The sequence below is a fragment of the Miniopterus schreibersii genome (assembly GCF_964146895.1).
Source record: "Miniopterus schreibersii genome assembly, chromosome: 6".
NCBI classification, from domain to species: Eukaryota; Metazoa; Chordata; class Mammalia; order Chiroptera; family Miniopteridae; genus Miniopterus; species Miniopterus schreibersii.
In genome coordinates this window covers 30,101,800-30,124,277 of record NC_138107.1, presented here as the reverse complement: position 1 = coordinate 30,124,277, position 22,478 = coordinate 30,101,800, and the positions used below count along the sequence as shown (strand labels likewise).

General features: G+C 38.7%; 1 protein-coding gene across 1 annotated transcript in view; it reads right to left on the bottom strand.

Annotated features, from left to right (window-relative positions):
- The window catches only part of COL19A1 (collagen type XIX alpha 1 chain), a 284,762-nt gene extending 268,205 nt beyond the window's left edge, over positions 1 to 16,557 (bottom strand). Inside the window, exons 1-2 of the mRNA XM_081141246.1 lie at positions 16,470 to 16,557; positions 4,031 to 4,157 (exon numbers count right to left, since the gene is read on the bottom strand). Of these exons, the coding sequence (XP_080997372.1) occupies positions 4,031 to 4,121 (91 nt within the window). The 5' untranslated portion in view covers positions 4,122 to 4,157; positions 16,470 to 16,557. The remainder of the gene's footprint in view (positions 1 to 4,030; positions 4,158 to 16,469) is intronic.
- Positions 16,558 to 22,478: the final 5,921 nt, after the last annotated feature.

Genomic DNA, 22,478 nt, shown 5'->3' with positions numbered 1-22,478 from the left:
AGGGATATCAGAGGAGAAGGGGGGAAGAGCTATCTCCTGAGAAATTGCAACATTTCTCCTCTTGTCCATTTTTCCTGCTTTGTTTTTTCTATTCCTTCATATCCTCGGGAAATAAGTAATATATTATGGAATTAATATTACCTGTAAAAACTAAAATTAAAATCTGTCTTGTTTTGTAGATGTTCCTCTATGTATCACTCTCTTTTCTAACATTATTAAGGAAATATTAACCATATTAAGGAAGATTGTTTACCTTTAGTGACAAAACTCATGACATAGTATTTGTTTGCCTCAAGATGGGAGGATGAAAGGGGAAGAAACTCAAGTGTGGGGGCTACTGGGGTGGGGGAGGGTATGGGGGGACAAATGGTGATGGATGGAGACTTGATGTGGGTGGTGAACACAAAATACAATGTACAGATGATGTTTTGTAGAATTGTGCACCTGAAACCTGTACAATTTTATTAACCAGTGTCACCCCAATAAATGCAATAAAAAGGAAAAATTTTTTTAAAAGATGGGAAGATGAAGAGCAGCAATTTCCCACAGATATAGATGTGGTTTGTTTTCCTTTCATAAATGGATCAAAATAATAGCTTTCGGGGGTTTGCATTTAAAAAAAAAAAAAAGGAGTGGGGGAAGGGGACATCTGTAAAACTTTCAACAATAAAGATAAATTTTAAAAAAGAAAGATTCAATAGCAATACAAAATAAGTTGACATGAATTACAGTAAAATTAAGTGCTATAGTATAAAAATATATTTCACACTCTACCATCACATCTAAGTTAATGTACTACGATGTACTTGATTGTCCTTCAACATTTTTATGTTACTGTTCGATTTAAACTATTAAATTGCCTTTAAAAAAAAGGCTAAAACCGAATTCCTGCAGGTCCTTTCATTTTATTGTTACCAGTTGCCCTCAGGTCCTCCTGTTCACTTCATACTTTGACAATAAGTCTGATAAAGGATGGCAGAGTATCCTAGGTTTGGGGGAAAGCACTGGTTAACAAAAATAGGTAAAACACACTGGACCAGAATATCACACAAAAATATGGAAAAGTGACTAAACAAGAAAAGAAGATGGGGAGGGGAACAAAGCTGTTTTGTTTTGTTCTTTGCTGCTTTTCCTTACTCTGGTCTTCTGTTTTTTATTACTTTTGATGATAATTAGTTTTGATGATAATTCAATACTTTGTCTTAAGAGAAAGAGAAAAAGAGGAACCTTTAATTATTTGATACATAACTTCTATCACAGAATAAAGTTTTAAGTAACTGAGTAAAGTAAGTTTTGAGATGATCTACCTGCTACACAATTTTTAATACAATTCTCTTCCCCACCCTCTTTTGACAACTGAGCTGAAACTGCCACATTCAAACAGAACTTCACCTGCAGCATGAAAGCAAGCCACTATGCCCTCTCTCATAATCTCAATATAATAGTAAAATTGATGAAAATATGAAATAAATTCTTAATAGCTTCATGATTTAAAAATTCAAGTTGCTATTGAATCTCTCCATATTACTCTTGAATTCTGTTCCAACTAAGACAATATTCGAAGTAATTGTTAAACATACCATAGAGTTAAAGTAAAGCAATCAAAAGACTCAATTTATCCTTCATATATTTAGATTTAACAGTAGACTGTTGACAACTTCACAGACTCCAGAGCTGAAACCCTAGCCTCTCCCTCAGATTGGTTATATTTTATTTTTAGATGTAATCACTTCCCTCCGGTAAACGGTTAGTGACCACACGCGCAGGTCTGCACATGAGGAAACTAAAACTGGAACCTGCCCTGGGAATCAGCTCCACAAGACACAAGAAGGGTGGCCCCGTCACACCACGGCTGGCGGGTCATCTTCAATAATCCTTACAACAGTGCTGTGCTGACATTTTAATTAATGTGCGTGATATCTGAAGTTAAGCAATTTCCATGGCATGTTGAGTATGTGTTACTTCACGAGCACCTTCTACCTCATGGCCTGATAAAAATCGATTCTTCATTTTGTTAATTTCCTTTATTACTTTATGTTATGTAAATTTGTTATGTAATTCTTGTTAGAGTTCAGATTAATTTTGAAAGCACACTCTTAGGAAAATTTTCAGGAAGATTAACTTGGTAAGTTAATGGACCAGTGTACATACATTTCAGATGTCCTACATATAATATAACCTGATTAACGGATTGAGATACCAAAGCTGCAAAAGCAAACCATTCAGGGGAATCCCAGGCTGGGGAAGTTTCGGTTACGCAAGGTGATTAAGTTCCAGAGAGCTGCTGTCCTATCCCACACTGCGCCTATAGTCAACAGTACTGTATTATACATTAGATATTTGTTAAGAGGGTAGATCATGGGTTAAGTGCTCTTATCACAATAAAGGAAAAGTTACTAAAGGCAAAAAATAACCAAATAAAAGGAAAGGAAATGAACCCGGTAACATAAGATGCAAGGAAACCAACTGAGGGGGGAAAAAGTCAATTATGCTAAAGCAAGTGTTCCTCTAAGTGTTTTCCTCAGACAAGCTGCAGTAGATTTACCTGGGGAGCTTGTTAAAGATGTAAATGACTGAATCCCACCCCAGGCTGTCCTGCTTGATGGGAATTCTGAGAGTGGGACTTGCAAATCAGTACCACAATGATACTTGCTCACACTAAAACTGGAAAACCATTTATGTAGATCCTTCAAGTCATTATTATCATCAGAAACATTTATTATGCACTAGCATGTGCCTGAAAGCTGTGTCCTACTTAATCAAAGATTCATTGTTCTTTCTAACCAAAAACATCCTATCCCCTCTGATTAAGTTGCAATTTGCATTACATACTCTCTCTCTTAAAAGGAAGAGGCATAAAGAAATCCAGAAGAGTAACGACATAATCAGAATAAACTCCCCTGCTCCATGGACTTCTTTTTGCCACAAGTCGCTCATGATTTCTTTCTCACTGAAGAGCGTTTTCCCCCAAAAAAGTATGACAGCCACAGGATGTCATTTACACAGGATACACAAACTTTCATGTGGATTATTTTAGGAAATGGACCTCCTGCTGAATTAGTTTAAAAAAATCATAAAGACTTAGATAACACTCTGAGTAAGATTTGTTATAGCTTTATAAGAGATTGTTTTTATTTTATGTGTGCTTCAAACTCAAAAGTCTCTACTGGAGTATATTTATACCTGTTTGGCAAAAATTATTAAAGGATACCTTCAAAAGAATAAGCCCAATGAGACTCAGACTCAGTACATATCATCATATGTGACTGTCGTCAGACTACATTTGATGTGATCGTTTGCATAGAGTTGAAGTTTTTTTTGCTTAACAAATGGCTTTTTCAATGTGTCTAGTTCAACCTTTAATGATGAGGTACATCTAGATCAGTAACTTACACACACTCCGTGTTCAAGAAGTCTTCCAAATGAGCCACATAACCATTTATGTAAGTCAGAGGCGGAAGTAAATGTTTCAAATTGCCTTCAAACCCTCGGAAATATTTATGAGGTTGATAATCTAACAATTGCAAATAAATATTACCTATTTAGCTCAAATCTTTTGATCACCTCATCTGAGATACAAAACTGATGTATAATTAAACAAAATTTCCTTTTATTCTCCTATTCTGTTATTCACTTTCTCCTAATTAAGATTAGACATGTCCCCAGTTAATCCTAATTGGTGGGTTTCTGTACTTAACATTTGAATATCTCCAATAACATAACTTAAAGGAGAAAGGGAGAAATACACACACTCGGAGATGAAAACAAGTATATTTATATTTGTAAATATCGATGAGAGAAAGAAAAGGCCATTTAGACTACTATAATATGCATATGAAAAAATAAGTAATTTTAGAAATTCTCAATGTTCAACATGAAGGTCAATGGGGGAACAATGAATTATTTTGGTCCTAGTAAAGTTAACCCATGGCCTCTTCAACATTGACAAGATTTATTTTCATGATTTAAAAAAATAATTTAAAGACTATAAATAATATTTGGTGACTGGAAAAAGAGGTAGCCTGGATACCTGGCTTGTCCCTGACCGTCACGGAAGTGCAAGCAGGAAGCAGGAGCGCTGCTACCCAGAGCCAAAGTTTCCAAGAGCCAGCGTGACTCATTGTGCCTCGAAACCATGTGAACAAGTGACCACAGATCTGCAACAGAACAAAATATTTCAATTAAGCTGATTATATCATTGCTTTCTTTATATCTCCAGAAATCGTCTTCACCAAAGAGAACATAATAGACTTTTACATTATGTATTAGTATATACAGTTGTCCCTTGGTATGGGGGGCGGATTGATTCCAGGACCCCCAAGGATACTAAAACCTTTGGGTGCTCAAGTCTCTAATATAAAATGGCATAGTATTTGCATTTAATCTATATTTGCATATGGGCTACAGCAGGGTATGCCTTACACGGATTCAACATGGTGCTCGGCAAGTGGCAAATTCAAGTTTTGCTTTTTGAAACTTTCTGGGGTTTTCCCCCCGAAGATTTTCAATCCAAAGTTGGTTGAATCTGTGGATGCAAAATCTGCAGGTACAGAGGGCTGACTGTAATTGGATATTGATAATATATGCAATTATACATAATATATCAATATATACCTTAACATGTATGAAAGAACTCTGAATATATTTTCAGGTTAGTTCCTAATTACCAATGTCCATACAGCCCCTTATAACTTAAATTTTCTCTTCTTTAAAATTTTTTAAAAGCCACACCACTTACAATAATTTGTATATATCTTTATTGTTTTTTAATCCTGGTAAAATACGCCTAACATAAAATTTACTATTGTATATTTAAGTGGCATTAAATACCTTCACATGGTTGTGTAAGAATCACCACCATCCAGAACTTTTCATTTTTCAAAACAGCAATTCTGTAACTCCCCATTTCTCCCTTCGTCTGTCCCTGGCAACCACAACTCTACTGTCTATCTCTAATAATTGGACGACTCTGGGTACCTCAAATAAGTGGAATCATGCCATATTTATCCTTTTGTGACTTTATTTCATAATGTCCTCGAGGTTTGTCTATGTTGCAGCATGTGTCAGAATTTCCTTCCTTTTTAAGGCTGAATGCTATTACACTCTTTGTTTATGCCATACATTGTATATCCATTCGCCCTTTGATGGACGCTTGGGTTGCTCCCACCTTTTGGCTATTGTGAATAATGCTATTAACATGAACATACAAATATGCATTCAAGTCCCTGTTTTCAATTGTTTTGAGATATACTCAGAAATGGAATTGCTGTCTTATAATTCTATTTTTAAATTTCTGAGGAACTGCCACACTGTTTTCCATACCAGCTGAACCATTTTACATTCCCAGCAACCATGCACAACAATTCCAATTTCTCTACATCCTTGTCAGCATTATTTTCCATGTTGTTTTTTAAATAGCAACCCTCCTAATGGGTGCAAGATGGTATCTTATTGTGGTTTTAATTTTCATTTCCCTAAGGATCCGTGATGTTGAGCACCTTCATGTGCTTATTAGCCATTTTTATATCTTCTTGGGAGAAATATCTATTTAAATCTTGCCCAATTTTTAACTTGGTTTTTGTTGTTGCTGCTGAGTTGTAGGAGTTCTTTGTATATTCTGGTTATTAACCCCTTATTAGACATGATTTGCAAATATTTTCTTCCACGTTGTGGGTTGGCTTTTCACTCTGTTGATTGCGTTCTTTGCTGCACAACTTTTTATTTTTATGTAGTCCAAATTATCTACTGTTTCTTTTATTGCCTGTTCTTTAGGTGTCATATATAATTATTTGTATTTTTCAAATATAATTTTATTACTTACAATTCTATTTTCTCTCCTGAATAATAGTTTTCCATATTTTGGCTTAATTAATATCATTACATTTTCTATAAACTTAACGATTTTGTTACTGGACTGAATAATTACTGCTATAGGAGTAATTACTGCACACACAAAACGTAATTTTTCCTTCTATTTAAACAGTCAAATGGATCTATGCAATGCCCACCACATCTGAGTCTGCTACTGACATCATATTTAATATTAATGTATTACCCCTCAAAATTGTTTGTCTTTATGAATTCAGACTACTACTTTATAGATATTGCAATAAAAGATTTAATAAATAAAATCTTTGTAATGGAAAACGTAAGCATTACTTAAATTAATTTTTATAGTGAAGTAACTAACATGGAAATGAATTGCAATTAAAAATATAATGGCTCCCTCAGCGTACTTGACAAACACAATATTATTGGAAAAGCTATTCTAAGAGCTCTAAATATGCAAATAATATTATATCATATATTTGCCACCATTCAAGGTTTACTCAAGAGTCAAATATAAAAGAAACCATCATACCAGTGCTTAAGTGTTGTCAATAGACACTCTTTAGAAGAAAACTAAAGCCACCATGTTTGGTATTCTGCGTGTGCCAAACACCCTAAATCAGCATTTTAAAATTAACTTGAGATTTTAGATATTTCTGGGTGAATAGCTAGAAGCAGCGATTGTAATATTAAAACCATATGTGTGGTTCTAAATATCAAACAGCTGTTTTTATGCCTTATTTCTTTTGAACTCTCTCATCTAGATATAGTCTTAATCCTCATATGACTTTGCAAACTTATCCTCGTTATCACTTCAAGTCAGTTGGTAACTGTTAAAGCAATTAATTCTTTTTCAAAGAAACAAACTCACAAATATTGATCTAACTTTCAGAGAGATCCTTGATCATTGCCATTTTCAACCAAAGTGATTTTTATTTGTTGATAAAATTAGCCACATACTATAGTAGTTAAAACCATGGCTTCGTGTCTGCGCTCTGTCACTTACGTATTTTCACTAAACCTTAATTTATTCACCTGAAAACTAAAAATAATACTATTTAATACCTGGAAAGAGCACAGTAGAGGGCCTTGAACACAGTAAGTGTTAAAAAATGTACCTGCTATTAGTATAATTGCTCACTCTACATATCCATAAATAATTAGTACAAATTTAGTTGCATTGCTCTCCTTAACCTGAGATTAATATTGATATTTGGACACTGAAGAAGTGCCAAGGCATCCTAAAAATTTATTCACTGAAGCTTTACTCCTTGTTTCAGCAACAAAGAACCAGAGAGCTGTATAGCCATTAGCACATGAATTCAATCTGGAGGTCTCCCAACTATTTCCTTGAGCCACTGAGAGGATAATTGTACTTAGCTTCAATTTCATTTATCCAAAAGGTTTGAAGACTAAGATGTTATGGTTAGTTGACTAAACATTCTAGTTACTAAGGAATTTCCATTCCACCGAGCTGCTGAAATGTCTCTGGCCAAGTTCAGTAAGATCTTGAAAGAAGAATCATTTTCTTTCCCCTTGTAATCCAACTGTTGATGGCATTTCCAGTAGGTGACCACTCGCTCCTCCTTAAAACCATCATTCTTATTGGCCTCTCTGCCCTCATACTCTCTGGGATTTCCTTCTAAATTCCCCTCTCAGATATGTTTTTCTACCTGATTTATTAACACTGGAATCTGGGGGCTCTCCTCTCCTATCTCTTTATAATGTCTCCCTCTGTGATCTCACCATTCTCTTGTCTTTAAATAGTGTCTGTCAGATGATGAATCTAAAATTTACATCTCCAGCCCAGTCCTCTTCTCTGAGCTTTAGACTTTGCATGCACCTGCCCCCTCAATAATCTCTCTGAGATGTTACACAGGCATCTATAACCGCACAACTTAAACACTTGATTCTCAATCATAACTTTTTCTTCTCATGTTCTTCCCAGTCTCAATAATTAGCACCCAACAAAATGCTCAAACCAGAAACCTAAGCATCACATTGATTCTTCTGTCTTCCTCATCACCATCTCCCACATCCAAACCATCAGACCAGTGTGACCCCGAACACATTTCAAATCCATTCATTGCTTTCCAGTCCTCTGCCACTATCCTAGGTCAGACTGTCCTGATCTAGACTCCTCAACAGCTTCCTTAACTAATTTCCATCATCTATTATCAGCTCCCGGCCAAATTCACTGTCCACATAGCCCTAGAGAGCTTTTTTGAAAAATCAAAGTTGGATCATGTCATTTCCTGCTTCAAACCCTATAATTGTTTCCCATTCTACTTCAAATGTAATCCAAAAGCCTTCCTATGGTCGAGAAGCCCTGAATAATCCTACCCACCTCTTTGGTCTCTTTGGCATCTTTCTCTTCACTAATGTGCTATTCCTCAAATTCCTTGGTGCTTTCCAACCTCAGGGCTTTTGTGTATGCTATTTCCTCATTCAGGGAAAATGCTCTTCCTACATCTTTTCAAAAAAGATTTTTAATTGATTTTTTTTAAATTATCTTTATTGTTGAAAGTATTACAGATGTCCCCCTTTTTTCCCCATTGATTCCTTCCACCCTGCAACCGCCCTGCCCCGCCCCAGGCCTTCACCATACTATGGTCTGTGTCCATGGGTTATGCATATATGCATATAAATTCTTTGGTTAATACCTCCCCACCTACTCCCCAACCCCTACCTTCCCTCTGAGATTCATCAGTCTGTTCCGTGCTTCCATATCTCTGGATCTATTTTGTTCATTAGTTTATTTTGTTCATCAGATTCCACATATGAGTGAGATCATGTGACACTGAATCAGGAAGAATCAGAAAACCTGACTAGGCTAACAACAGCTGATGAAACTGAAGCAGTAATTTTGAGTACTGCTTCTTCCTACATCTTTCACTTTAAATGTTACTATGTGGAAAAGCCCTTACCTGACTGTGCCCTGGCCCCATTATTCTCCAGCTCAGACGATTTTGCCTGTATTTATATGTTTATTGCCAACTCGAAGTTCCTCTAGGGAAGGGACTATGTCTGTCTGCTCTATCACTGTATCCTGAGCACTTGGCACAGTACTTGGAAAAGCAGAGACTCAAAAAATACTCACAAAAAAGGTGGAGGGATTAAGAACTACAAATTGGTCATCACAAAATAGTCCAGGGGATGTAAAGTGCAGCATACGGAATATAGAAAAGAATATTATAATCAGGTGGGTACTGGAAATATCATAGGGACCACTTCTTAAAGTATATGATTGTCTAACCACTATGCTGTACACCTGAAATTAATACAGAATAATATTAGGTGTAAACTGTCATTGAAAAATAAAAAATTTTAAATAAATAAATATTCACTGAATTTTAAAAAGTAAAAAACTGCCAATTTTCAAATCTTGAGATACAGTAAATTACACTTATCTTTGAATCTGTAGTGATAATAATTTAATCTTTATTTTATAATTCTCAAGGCATTTCAGAATCTTGTATTTCAAAGGTTATTATAATGAACATCTTTGCTCTTTGTACATTTCTAAAATATGTTTACTATTGGCCGTTCCTGTTGTTTCAATCTTAATTAAATAAAAACATACTCTACTTAGATAGGAATATTTGAAACAACTTTTTATCGAGTTCTCTAAATGAATCCTGTATATGTTAAAAAGAAAAAATCCCCACCTTTTCCAGATCTTTAATCTCTACTGCAGGCTATTGGCAGGGTTGACCACAACAAAATTGTCAAAGACAAAGCTTTCACTGGGGTCTTTCTGAACCTCTCCTCCAGATCCTTCTTGCTCTCCTCAGATACCTGCAGTTCTCAGTATGCTTCCTGCTGCCCTGGATCCACCTCTGGTGCCCTCCCTGGATTTCTCAATTCTGGGCTTTGTCCACAATCTCCTTCCTCATCAAAACTTGCCTATTTTCTATCCTGTCCCTCGGATCCCAGCTACGTGATTTTCAAGATAGTTTTATAAATGAATCTAGGCCAGTGTTATCACAGCTTAATGTGTTGTTCTTCCCAGATAAGATTTAAACTTTAACACAGAACCTGTCATGTTTTCCCAGTGGAGTGAGCAATGTAGAACCTCCGGATAATATATGTGGATGCTGAGCTTTCTTAAGGCCCTCATATCACATTTTTCCAAACTTATACAAAGATGGCTCATGATACATTTAAGAAGGATATGAAGAATGTTGGTTATACCTGCTGTCATTTTCTGCAGTAAAATTTCTTTCATATATGATATTTTATTTTAATACTCATAATAACTTAAGAGGCAGGCATACCTGCCCCTCACATTAGCAGGGCACAGAGCAAGAGATCCACATACCATGTTTAAATATCTGAAAGTTAAAAATAACGCTAATAAAACTTATAAGAAATATGGTTATTTTCCCCCTTTTATCTTGGTAAATATATCTTGACAAAGACCTGAAAGCCAAAGTCAAGTTCAGAATGGACAGAGCAGACTGCAAGGGATACACTGGCCTGTGGCCTGGACCAAAGTTCAGCCCTTATTTTTTCCCATTCCTGGCTCCATCTGCACCATGAGGGGCCTCAACCACACACATAGGAAATATCAATAATTCTAAGCTCTGTGCACAACACCTACAAACAGACACGCCTTAAACACCCCCTTGGGCCTAGGGGTATTCACACCTAGTGGTTTGTTCTGCCCCTGGAAAGATGGACCCAAGGAAGAGGTCTTCCAGATCCTGCAAGAGGGCTAAAGGTGATTCAGTCGGGGAATTTCAGGATCTTGAGTACCCAGGGCCTGGTCTAGAAGCTCGTGCTTTGGGTGGGCAGGTCCCCTAACCTCTCCAAACTCCTAACTCTAAGAGCAGGTGCACATCCAAAGCAAGAGCATATCAGGGCCTTCTAAAATGGAGGGCCCAGAGAAGGGACCCTTTTGCCCAGGCCTAAGGGTGGTACTGATGACAGGTGTCAGGTCCCTATTCTACAGATAGGAAACATTCAAGCTCAAAGAGAAGATCCCACAGCCTGGGATTCAAGTCCAGGTCTGCTTGACTAAAACGCCTTTGCTGTTACACCATGTTTACTATCAGGATGTAGGACATCCATTGATAGGATGAAGTTCCTACTATGTCCCATGGGGATACAGCAGTCATTGGGGATAGAGCAGTGAGACAATTAGGGGAAATCTCCAGTGTTACTTTGGTCAGGAAGACTGAAAATAGACAAACGCATACATTGTCTTTGAGGGACAGACACTAGGAAGAAAGGAAAGCAGAAAAAATAGCTAGAATGATGGGATGGTGGGCTTGCTCGATGAGTTGGTCAGGAGCCATCTGAAAGCAAACCAGACCAAATCTGCTTACAAAACATGAATAATTTTACTGCTATGCCATCTAACATTTAATAATGCTCGTTCTGCATCTGTGACATTTGCTATTACATAAAGGATCAGAGCATTAGACTTAGTTCCAAAATAGAAAATAACATAAAAAGACAAGCAAAGAAAAAGAGAGAAAAAAATAGAAAGGGAATACTGATTTGCTTTACATAGCCTGTTAAATGAACAGCACAGTATTTTTACTTTCTAAAAAGTAGGCTTGATTTTTTAAATGATGAAAGAACCCATATTTTCAGAACATTCATTATAAAGAGAAATGCTACGTGGCTGGGTGGAAGGTCAACTTTTAAATCAAACCATCTTGACTACCCTGCAGTATGCCTATACGTAATTCCACCAAGAAAATCTGGTCATACTGTTATGAAGTGGCACATCTTGCAAATAAGCAAAAACAACAGGTGTCTTACATCTGTTCTTTTACCAGTCTTTAGACTCTAACTTTCCTGAAGCTATACTAGAGCCTATAGACTATTGGAGAAAACCAACTACAAAGTCATACCTATAGAGTTAAAACTCCAAGCCAATAATAGGACATAGAGCCTCTGAGTTTAGGGCTAGATCTGGCATTATTTTTTTCATTGACTATAGTAATGAAACAGGTTAGTTTGAGAAGTCTTTTGCAGCTTAGGCAAGGTTACTGCCCTCTTTATATTCTACAGATACCTCTTAACCTTCATATTAATTACAGGCATCATCATTAACTTAGGAGCCTAAATTAGAAATTTCAAAATCATCTCCAACCCATTTTCTAATCTCCATATCAAATTTCTATAAAAGTTTATCAAATCTACTTTTAAAATATCTTTGGAATCCATACCAACTTTCTCATTCTTACCAAAAAAATGACTTAATTTGTGTCCTTAACATTTCTAATCTGGAAAAGTGCAATAGACTCCTGACTAGACTCCTTTCCTCCAGTCTTTTTTTAAAAATATGCTTTTTATTGATTTTTAGAGAGAGGAATTGAGAGGGGGAGAGAGACAGAGAAATGTGGGTATGTGCCTGACCAGGAATCAAACCGATGACCTTTTGGTGAACAGGACAATGCTCAACCAACTGAGCCACACCAGCCAGGGCTCTTCCAGTCTTGTTTCCCTTAACTGCATCTCCTACTGCTCAAGTATTCCATTTCTCAACCAAAAATCTAATTACTTTAGTGTTCTGCTTTGCTAACGTTTCCTGATGGCTTTTCACTGCCCACTCCTCAGAGAGGTGCTCAGAGCTGACAGTAGGACCTCAACTCACCTGTCCAGGCCCATGCTCTTCCACCTTCTTCCAAATGACCTCTATTTCATCAAATTATTCACAGTTCCCAAGCTGTGCCAGGCTTCTGCACATACTGTTTTGGTTGCTGGAATGTCCTTCTAATTCTCTCTCCATCTGGTGAACATTTACTCTGCCTTCCACAGCAGTTCAAATGCCATGTCCTCTATGAAGTCTGTGAGAACCATCACAGATAGAGTTTGCTACTCACTGCCTCGAGAGCCAATAGAGCTTGATACTCATGGTCTACATTGCATTGTAACAATTTGTGTGTATTCTGTCTTCTTTCTATATTTATCTTGGAGAAATATAATTATAACTTATCAGTTGGGTTTTGTTTAAACTTGGCATTTATGCCCTGCTAGCGTGGCTCAGTGGTTGAGCATAGACATATGATGCCACAGATCTCCGTTGGATTCCTGGTCAGGACACGTGCCCGGGTCTCAGGCTCGATCCCTATTCCCCAGTCAGGGGCGTGCAAGAAGCAGCCGATCAATGACTCTTATCATTGATGTTTCTATCTCTCTCCCTCTCCTCTCCACTCTCTGAAATCAATAAAGATATATTTTTTTAAAAAAAGAAAATAAACTTGGTGTTTAGTAGGTACTCGTTTGATCAATTTGTAGATCACTATAGTCTAAGGCAATATATTTGGACTAAAGTTAAACAAATAAATGGTTGGAACTGTTGAGCAATATATCCCAATAGGGTATGGATAAAGCTAAAAATTATAGAAAAATATGGGAAAAATTACTAAAAGAAGGCTCAGTGAACATAATTTCCGTTATTTTGTGGACAAAAATATTATCAAAGTTGCTCTCTTCTTCATAGAAAATATATTCCCTGGTTTTCAATATTTCAACTCCTCTAAAATTGATCAGCTATATCACCTTTTCTTAGAGTTCCATGTTATTTCTCCTGTCACTTCAATCAGTGCCTACTTCCTATAGGATCTCTAATTTCACGTTCCCCTTGAGCATGCTTAATTGACTCTCTCGATCCTCAACAACTTGTTTGTTTTGTTGACTGGCTTCCTTGAACTATAGTTGTCTCTATCAACTATATGGAAACTACTCCCAATTTCAACACTCATGACTGATCTACTTTTTTTTTGGATTTCAATTCTTTAGCCCTATTTCCACAGATATATCTATGTCAATGATCCAATGCCACTTAAAATTTCAAATTAATATAGAGGTGTAGTTTTCCTCACTTTATTAACGTTTTCTAATTGTTCCATTTGAAGTGCTGTGCTAGCTTTCTGATCTAATCGTCTTACAATCTAATGAGTATCTCTGATTTCTCTCAAAGAGGGAGATCATAAACCCTACGCATGGATAAGACAGACCTATTGTTCCACTCTTGCATTCACCATCTTTCTATCAACTTCCAAATTTAATATGCAATTTCCTCACCTGATTATCACACCACTTGCCTATAATCTAAGACCTTAAAGAGCCCCTTGCCTTGTAGCCTCTCCTTTCCAATCTCTCCTTGGCAGGTGCTATCTGCTCCCTTCATCTCAGGTTTCACCCCAGCTTGGATTCTCTGTCTTACCAGGCACATGACTACTCACTCCCACCTCTAAGCCTTCACACATGCCATTCCTTCTGGCTGGAATGTCCTCCTCTTGCTCTCTCCTGCTAAGCCTTGTTATTCTCTGTCTCTTTAAGATATATGTCCTCAACATGGCCTTCTTTAAATAATCCAACTCCAGTCCCATTCATTCTGTTTTTTCCAGCAGTCTTTCCAGGTTATATATTAGCATCTCTCTAGCCCTGCGAGTTTTTATTCCTGTTTATTTTTCATTCTTCACTTGAATTCGTATGTATGAAACCAGTTAGCAAAACCATAGCTTCTACCTCCATATCTTCCCCTGCCTATAAAACCGTCCCCTTCTGTGTACCAACTGGGCATTTTTGTCTGCTGGAGGGGAAAATGAACTAAAATTGCAGCAGGAGAGATTAAACGGGAAGACTAGAAAGTAGATGGAAATTTTCCATTTCTGGAGAATATCATGGGCTCCCATCTGTTTTAGATGGTTTCTTTGGATGACAATTCAGATACAGAGATAGTGTCCAAACTGTGATAATAATCACATTTGAGTTTCTTTCATCTTTTTGCTCTTTCTCTGACCTGCTCATAACAGTTCAGCCTCACTCTCCTGCTCTATTGCTCACCTTCACCTCCCTTTCCCAGGAAACTCCGCTTAGATTCAGTTTGAGAAATCAAGCTGGACAAAACCTCATGGAAACGCCTACCAGTTACTTTCTCCGTTTTCTATCCCCTGGGAAAAGAATGAATTTTTCACCCCTGGGGGGTCATCCTTCCTCTTTTCCATTCTAAACAGAATTTCCTACTCAAAGAATCCTGTTAGCTCTCCTCAGAAAGAGGCTTTTCGGGCCTTTCCAACCACCTGCACACTGAAACATCCCAGCTCATTCGCAGGCACAGGTCAAAGATCTCTACTCAGAGAGGGTCCTACAGCTTTCTCGCCAGGTGCCAGCCAGGGGATGCTGAAAGATCACACATCTGAGCAGAGCAGTTTTTTAACACTTCTTAAAGAATTACAATAGTGCTTGATTGCACGATCTCTCTGTCTGTCTGTCTGTCTCTGTTTTTGGTGGTGGGGAGAGTGGGGGGAGTATTTCATCTTCTCCTTTATCAGGCAGATGGAAATTCCTCTTGAGCGTCCTGCCCACCCTCCCATCTTGTTTGTCCACAGACGTGTCCTCCAAGCAGATGGGGCCGAGGAGTCTTGGAATTGGGGGCGGAAGGCGGCCGCACAATCATCTCCTTTACCCTTCCGCGTCCCAACTTCAAGCTGCGGCGCACGGTCCCTCACTGCTGCAATTCCTCGATGGTTCGATTAAAACCCCAGGCATTTTCAGGATCCCGGGTTCCCCTCGTTCTGATCCCCAGCCTGCTGTGCCCGAGGCTGGCCCTGCGCTCTGACCCCCGGTGTCCCCGAGGCTCCCGCACCCCGGCCTGTCCGCCGCTCACCTGCGCAGGGACTCGCCCGCGCCCTCCCGCCCCAGGTACCCGCCGCGGCAGGTTCTGCGCCCCCGCCCGCGCGCTCAGGGCTACAGCGGGTCGGGCGGCGGCGACGCGCTCGGTTCCGGGCCAACAAACTTCCCCGGGACCCTGCAGCGCCCTGGCGGGGCCGCGCGGCGCCGCCTCCCTTCTCCCGGCAGCGGCGGCGTCGGCGCACTGCCCGCGGGGCGGCGGGATCCCGGGGCGAAGGCGGAGGCGGAGGGGCCGCGTCCCCGGGGCGCCGGGCGCGGGCGTTCCCGCCGCGTCTGCGGGGACGGCGGCCGCGCTCGGTCCGGCCGCGCTGCGCCTGCTGCAGGGTAATTAGGGGCCGGGCAGGGCCGGGCGCTCCGGGGCGAGCCGGGCTGGGGGCTGCGGGTGTCCCGGGATCCCGCGCTCGCGCCCCCCGCCAAGTCGCACTTGGGAGAAAGACCCGCGGGTCGGAATAAGTAGCCCGAGCCGGAGACCGGGGCACTGGACCCTGCCTCCTCGCGCCCCGGGTCACATCTCCAGACGCAGACCAACGTTCGTAGCTGCCGGCGCGCGTGTGCATCGAGTTTGTTTGGTGCGGTCAACGCCGTGCATGTTTTATTCCGTGTTTGATGGGTTCTCAGCCGCATCAGCGGTGCTCACAGTTCTGCCTGACAAACGCCGAGCCCGAAAACCCACCTAGAACTAAAGTGCAGCGCCTGCAGCCCGGCTTCCGTGGGCGCAGGAATACGCGCTGCGTTATATGGAGCGTATTAAAGTGGCCGCGTCGTGCCAACCGGCTTTGGTCCCAGCGCGAGGCTACCTACGCGAGCGCGTAACTGCAGGTGTGCCTTATGCATCCGCCAAGACCTGTTTACATGTGTAGCCCAGTTTTTACATTTCCTCGGAAAGCAGATGCGCGCCAGGGATGGGACCCATGAGCAGAGGACACGGGCCCGGCGTGTGTGCGAGAGACGAAGGGAAAGGCCGGTGGCGAAGCGGCGCCGCTTACCTTGAACGCGCGTCTGAGCCCCGCCGAGGCGCAGTGGCGTCCGCGCCGCGCTGCCGCACCGCCGCCGGGTGGCCCGAGCGCGCTCCCTGCGAGTGGGGACGGGGGACGCGGCTCTGCCCTTATTAGTCTCGCCCGGGGTGACCCTCCCACTCGCCGAGGACGGAGGACTCTGCAGGACGGGACTCCGCCAACTCACGCACAGGTTTCCCTGAATTGCAACAATGTCGCCTTGGAGCTGGGAATCGTGCATTTCAGGTTGATGTTTCATTAGCAGTGTCAACAGACAAATGATGGCCGGGTGCCAGGTGCTCAGAGTTTCTCACTTCTGATGACGAGGCGTCTTCAAAGTATTGTACGTGGCATGCATTCACAGGTAGATAATTGGCTTTTTCGCAGCGGAGCTAAAAAAGGATAGCATTTATGTTTCCTTTTTCACTTTTATGCCAGGAGTTTGTATAAAGTTAATCGAGAGAGCCTGCCTGCCTTCCAGTCATGCTTTTATGTACGGGTTTGTGCGGCTTGGTTTGTCTCAGTGCGGAAAACGATTTTGTGATTTTAAGTATCTTCCCATGGATTGGTGATACAAACCGTGGGTTTTAAACTCTTTGGGATCTCTTTGAACATGTGAAGGTGACGTTTTTCTACATATTTCTGTGTGTGTCTGTGTAGAGTATATATAGATACACACACATATATAAGGATATATATACATATTAGTAAGTATTCATGTATATTTGTAAGTAATACATACATGTATATATACATAGAGTGTATGTGTGTATATATATGTACATATGTTTATATATACACATACACACACATCTATATTTAAAAGAAAATAAAACCAATATAGAATTTCAAAAAGTAACCCAGTCATTAGAAAACAGATAAATTGATTTAGTGTTTTTTAGTTCAGTATTGCCACAGTTGGGGAAATAGGATAAATTATATTATTGATCCACAACAGTGAAAATCATTATGCTTAAAAGTTACCTTAAACCATAGAAATACGCTTCACATACCAGAGCTCACATATCAGGAAATAAATAAAATAAGTCTCACAAAAAATCAAAATGTTAAGAAAAATTTTAGGAGATCCCTCGCTTCCACTTCATTGAAGTGAAACTGTTAAAGAGTCAACTAGTGGTTTTTAATCCTGTCTTTCCTCATAATCAGAATATCTGCAGTTTTAGATCCTTACATTCATAGTGATACAGACCATGTTCATATGTCAGGAATTAAAATTTCCTGATGTGTTTCCTTCTCATGTGATTTTCATCACTAATTTTTGATAGACTGTGGAAAGAGGCCAAGGAGGGAGGATGTCACATGAGTCACGCTGCTCAAATGCCCATTTGAAAACATGATCCACAAACTTTCATCAGACTTTTGGTGATCATTCGCTGATTTTTTTTAAAAAGTGTTACCGCTGTTTTAATTTTTCTTCGCTCTAAGCAATTGTACTTTACCTTTTAAATGCTAGTGAATTGAAATAAGCGCATCAGGCCTTTATTTCTGTAATAGACTATAGAATTCATCTTATTTACATTTAATTGGTACTACTTAAAGTAAGGCAAACTACCTAAAAGGAAGTCCAAAATTTGTTTCTAATTTGTGTTTTAATACAGGTAAACTAACTTTAAATTTAAAGCATTACTCTCGAAAACATTTTAATAATTTCATAATCTTTAAGGTGTTTTTGAAAGAGCCAAGCACTGTTATATTTTTGTTTGTATCTTAAGTTTCCCCTTTTCCTACTCACAAAATTGAACTACAGATTTTGGAAGAAAGTGAGAAATGAATAAATTAAATTTAAAATAATTATCTGTTGCTTACTTTGTTCCTAGATATACCAACATCCCCCGATCAATAAATATTCCTGTGGTTTTTTTTTTAGGAAAGGGTTCAAATCTGGATTGGTTTCATGATCACAAACTATTATATCCTTAGGTTATGGTCCTTTATCCAGTTTTTTAAGTTGAATTTTAAAGTGACTTCATGTAGATAGAACCCCTAACCAAGAGCCTTTTATTTATCTAACCCAAATAAAATTGTAAACGACCAGTCTTTCCATTTGTCTCTGAGGCTATCGCTGGTGAACAGCATCTGAAATTAACAGGAGAACCTGACAGGACTTTGAATTCCAGCAAACAGCTTGAGGGGCTTCTAACACACGTGTGTACTTAAACAATTTTTTTTGATTCCCAAAACAGACTGCTTTCAACATTTATTTATAAATTTCAACATTACTTATAAATTTCAACATTTATAACCCATGAAAGACCCACTTAACCACTTTATACCAGTAAAATAAATGAGGGATAAATTCCATTTAATGCACACACACAAAAAAAAATTGTTCCATATTTGTAATGCCCCACTTACATAATTTAAACTACTTAAAATGAACTCGTACTGGATTCTGACAATTGCCTGATAATAAATTTAAAGAATGTGTTTTTTCTAAGCCTCACTTCTCAATCTCTTCTGTTTTATAGCTATCTCTCTTTTTTTCCCTTTTCTTTTTATTTTTTATACTTCTTTACTCCCCAGCTATGTAGCTGTTTTTCCCCTTTGTAACTTATTTCACTTCTCTCCTCCTTCATAGTTTCCATTTTCCAAGAAGAAAGAATTTCAGCATTGCCCCCAGCTAATTTCTTAGTTACCAAACCATAAGAGTGTTCATTCTTTATTGAATTTAAGGGGCACAGCCATACATGACTTCCATACATACCCCATAGAAATACTTTGTTGCGTCAAGAGGAGATGAACAGACGTTACTGTTCACTGTAATTACCAAATCTGACTTGCCATCACTAGCAGGCACTTCCAGTCTTCCCTTTTTAGGCCAGTACTACATGTGACCATCTTAAGAGCAAAAAGAAAGTTGTCATGTAAGTTGTAACTTTTTAGTCAGCATCAAACGTAAGGGCATTTTTAAATTTTAAATGCTATTTTTACCATTGTTTCTGACAATAATTATCTTCATAGAGAAAATAATATTTCACTCAGATGTTATTTTTGCTTCCATTCCTGGAAGACATTCTATCTCATGACATTGACTCAGCTTAGACGTGAGAGGAAGAGATGATCATAGATAGGACTTTCACTGAGTTTATTAGACCCTCTTCTAGGGATTGGTGACTCTGAAAGGAGATACGCTAAAAGGTAAACTCCTGACTGGGGAGAATGTTTATTAATATGCATCTAGTTCTCAAAAATTATTTTTTAAAAAAGGAGAAAGAAATATACCAATAGAAAAATAGGCCAAAATGTGAAGAGGCAATTCACAAGGGACATATAATAAACACATGAAAAAATACTCAATTTAATTAGAATGCAAAGAAAAGCACATGTATAAAGGAATGATGTTTCTCTTACCCATTTCGCCAGAATTAATGTTAGTGATTGGCATAAATGGGGAGCATTCTTCATACCTCTAAAAGGAGCTTCAGTCTTTCTAAATGAGCCATGCATATGAAAAGCTTTTTAAAATGCATGTAGAATCTGCTTCATAAACTCCTAAAACAGTAACTGTTATTTCTGAGTTAGGGTTGTGGGAGATTTTGATTTCTTTCTTTTGCTTATCTGCAATATATGAAGTTTCTGCAGCAAACATGTATTACTGTTGTAATAAAAATATAACAAACATGAATAAGTGTGGGGTTTTATATATCTCTGACAAATTCATGTAGCAGTGGTATTAAGAGAGCCAAGAAATTCACCTTTCAAGTACTGCCTTCATTCATTTCTAGAAGGAATCTTCAGGGTAAAAATTAGTATGCAACTTAAAACATTTAAACTTCGTCTAGTGATTTCAATAGGAAGCAGATATTAATTAAACTGTTCACTCATTCACCACATATTTTTTAATGCCTCATAAGCAGAGCCCTGTAGAGAATACAAAGATATGTTGAACATGGGCCCCACCTCCTGGAGTTAACATTTGGTAAGAAAGAGAAGACATGTGTACGTAAAGAATGATAATATGGAATGAAAATACAAAATGCAATGGACAAAGTAGATATAAAATACTGTAAAGGTTCAAAGGAGAGGGAAGTTGTTCATATGTGAAAGTGTCAGGGTCAGAACATTTTAGTGAACGAAATACAGCCATTGTAACCACACGTGTATTTGTGAAGTGATGAGCTTACCGTTTTTATTATAAATATATGTCTAAAGAATTAACAGAGAACAAGCCTGCTTCCTCCTAATTCAGATGAGGAACCTGAAACTTCTCATTTCCTACTGAACTAAATCCTTTCCCTGGAATTCGAGGCCCTGAACAGTGTAACCTGAATTTCCTGTCCTCAGCTCCCCCGCGTGTGCACTGCGCCACAGCCAGATCCATGACTTGTGACCACGGAGGAAACGCGTCCCACGCTTTCTCCACGTTCTCATTCACGGTGCTGCCTTATTTTGAACCTCGAGGTGGCAATTAAAATCCTGCCAATCATTCAAGGCTTATTTTAGGCGTTATCTATAGCAGGATTCCTTCCCTGGCCTCCTCTCACCAAACAAACCCTCCCAGGCCTATTAAGAGCAGAGCAGAGTTTACACTTTATTAAGGGCAATCTACCCGGTTTCACAAACACGTCTGCATTTGTCTCTCTGATTTGATTGTAAACTCCTTGAGGACTAGAATTGTGCCTTCTCGCTTTTGATAATACCCAAAGACTCTAATACAATAAATTGTTTTTTCTTAATATAATCTTTAAATATTTGTTGAGATGAGGCCTGTAAAGGTTAAGTAACTGAGAACATAAAATTTTCTAATAACTAAGTATAGACTAAATCTCAGAGTTTGTATGGAAAAAATGGTGTGTTCATTTTGGGATTGTATCTAAGGGAATTACTCTACTGCTAAAAAATCACAGGATGATTTGTTCTTCCCTTTAAAGCCTCCCAGAACAGGCACTCCAAGGACAGCAATGTGGCAAGACAGGGTTGTTATTAGTTGAAAATGTCCTCCTCATAGGTACTCTTCACTCCTTTTCCAAAGCTAAGGTAAATTTTCATTATTGAAAATTAGAACACAACTTTATTTAATCTATTATTAGAATGACCTAATTAAACTTTGTCCTAACTCCTAAATGCTTTTAAATAACCAATCCAATATAAAAAATTTAAAATATAAATGTAAATCAACATTGGTACATTATAAATGGTTAGCTAGTACCTTATGTCTTTAAAATTGTATTTTTTCACTGTAACATCTTTTGGGAACATTTATTTTCAACTTAGAACTTATTTAAATTATTCTATGAGATTCTCATGGAATCATTTCTAAAAATCAACATGTGCTAGGTACAGTGTTTTAGATATTTTACCTTTTTAAAAGTCTTCAACAATTCTACTGTCCTGTTTTTACAGTTTAGGACAGAGGCTCTGAACCAAACCCTGACAGAGCCAGGATGTCCTCCCAAGCCTCTCTCATTGCATAGTCCAGGCTCTTATCCACTCTGCTGTGGAACCTTGTCTATGATCACTTTTCAACAAACATTCTGGAAGCATGTGTTTGCAACCCTATATCAATCCAATGGACCATCTGAATGGGTGCTCAAGGCAAAGCAGACGCCTCAAAGATACATGGCAACAAATGTAATTAGCCTTATGAGATAATAGGTGAAAAAGAAAAATATGAAATAAACTTGTCTCTGTTTAACACAGGAATCAAGTTTAATTAAGAGAAAAATCATGACCTAAATTAGTTGAACTAAAAAGTATTTTATTTATCCAGGTGCTGTCCTGCAACATGCTTTAGTCCGTGCTGACTTAGAAGAAAAAAAATCTGAGATAGCAAAGGAAGTAAAGTGCTTCTCTTGGTTGACTGTTCAACTAAGGTAAGACAAACTTGGCCAGACTCTGTTCTCTATCAGATGTGACAGATCTACCTATTTTCTGATAGTCAAGGACATTCTTGCTGTCAAATTATTTTACCATAAACCCATTTTTTCCCATCTTAAATGTAAACTTCTATGTTTATAAAACCCCTTTTAAGTAATTATG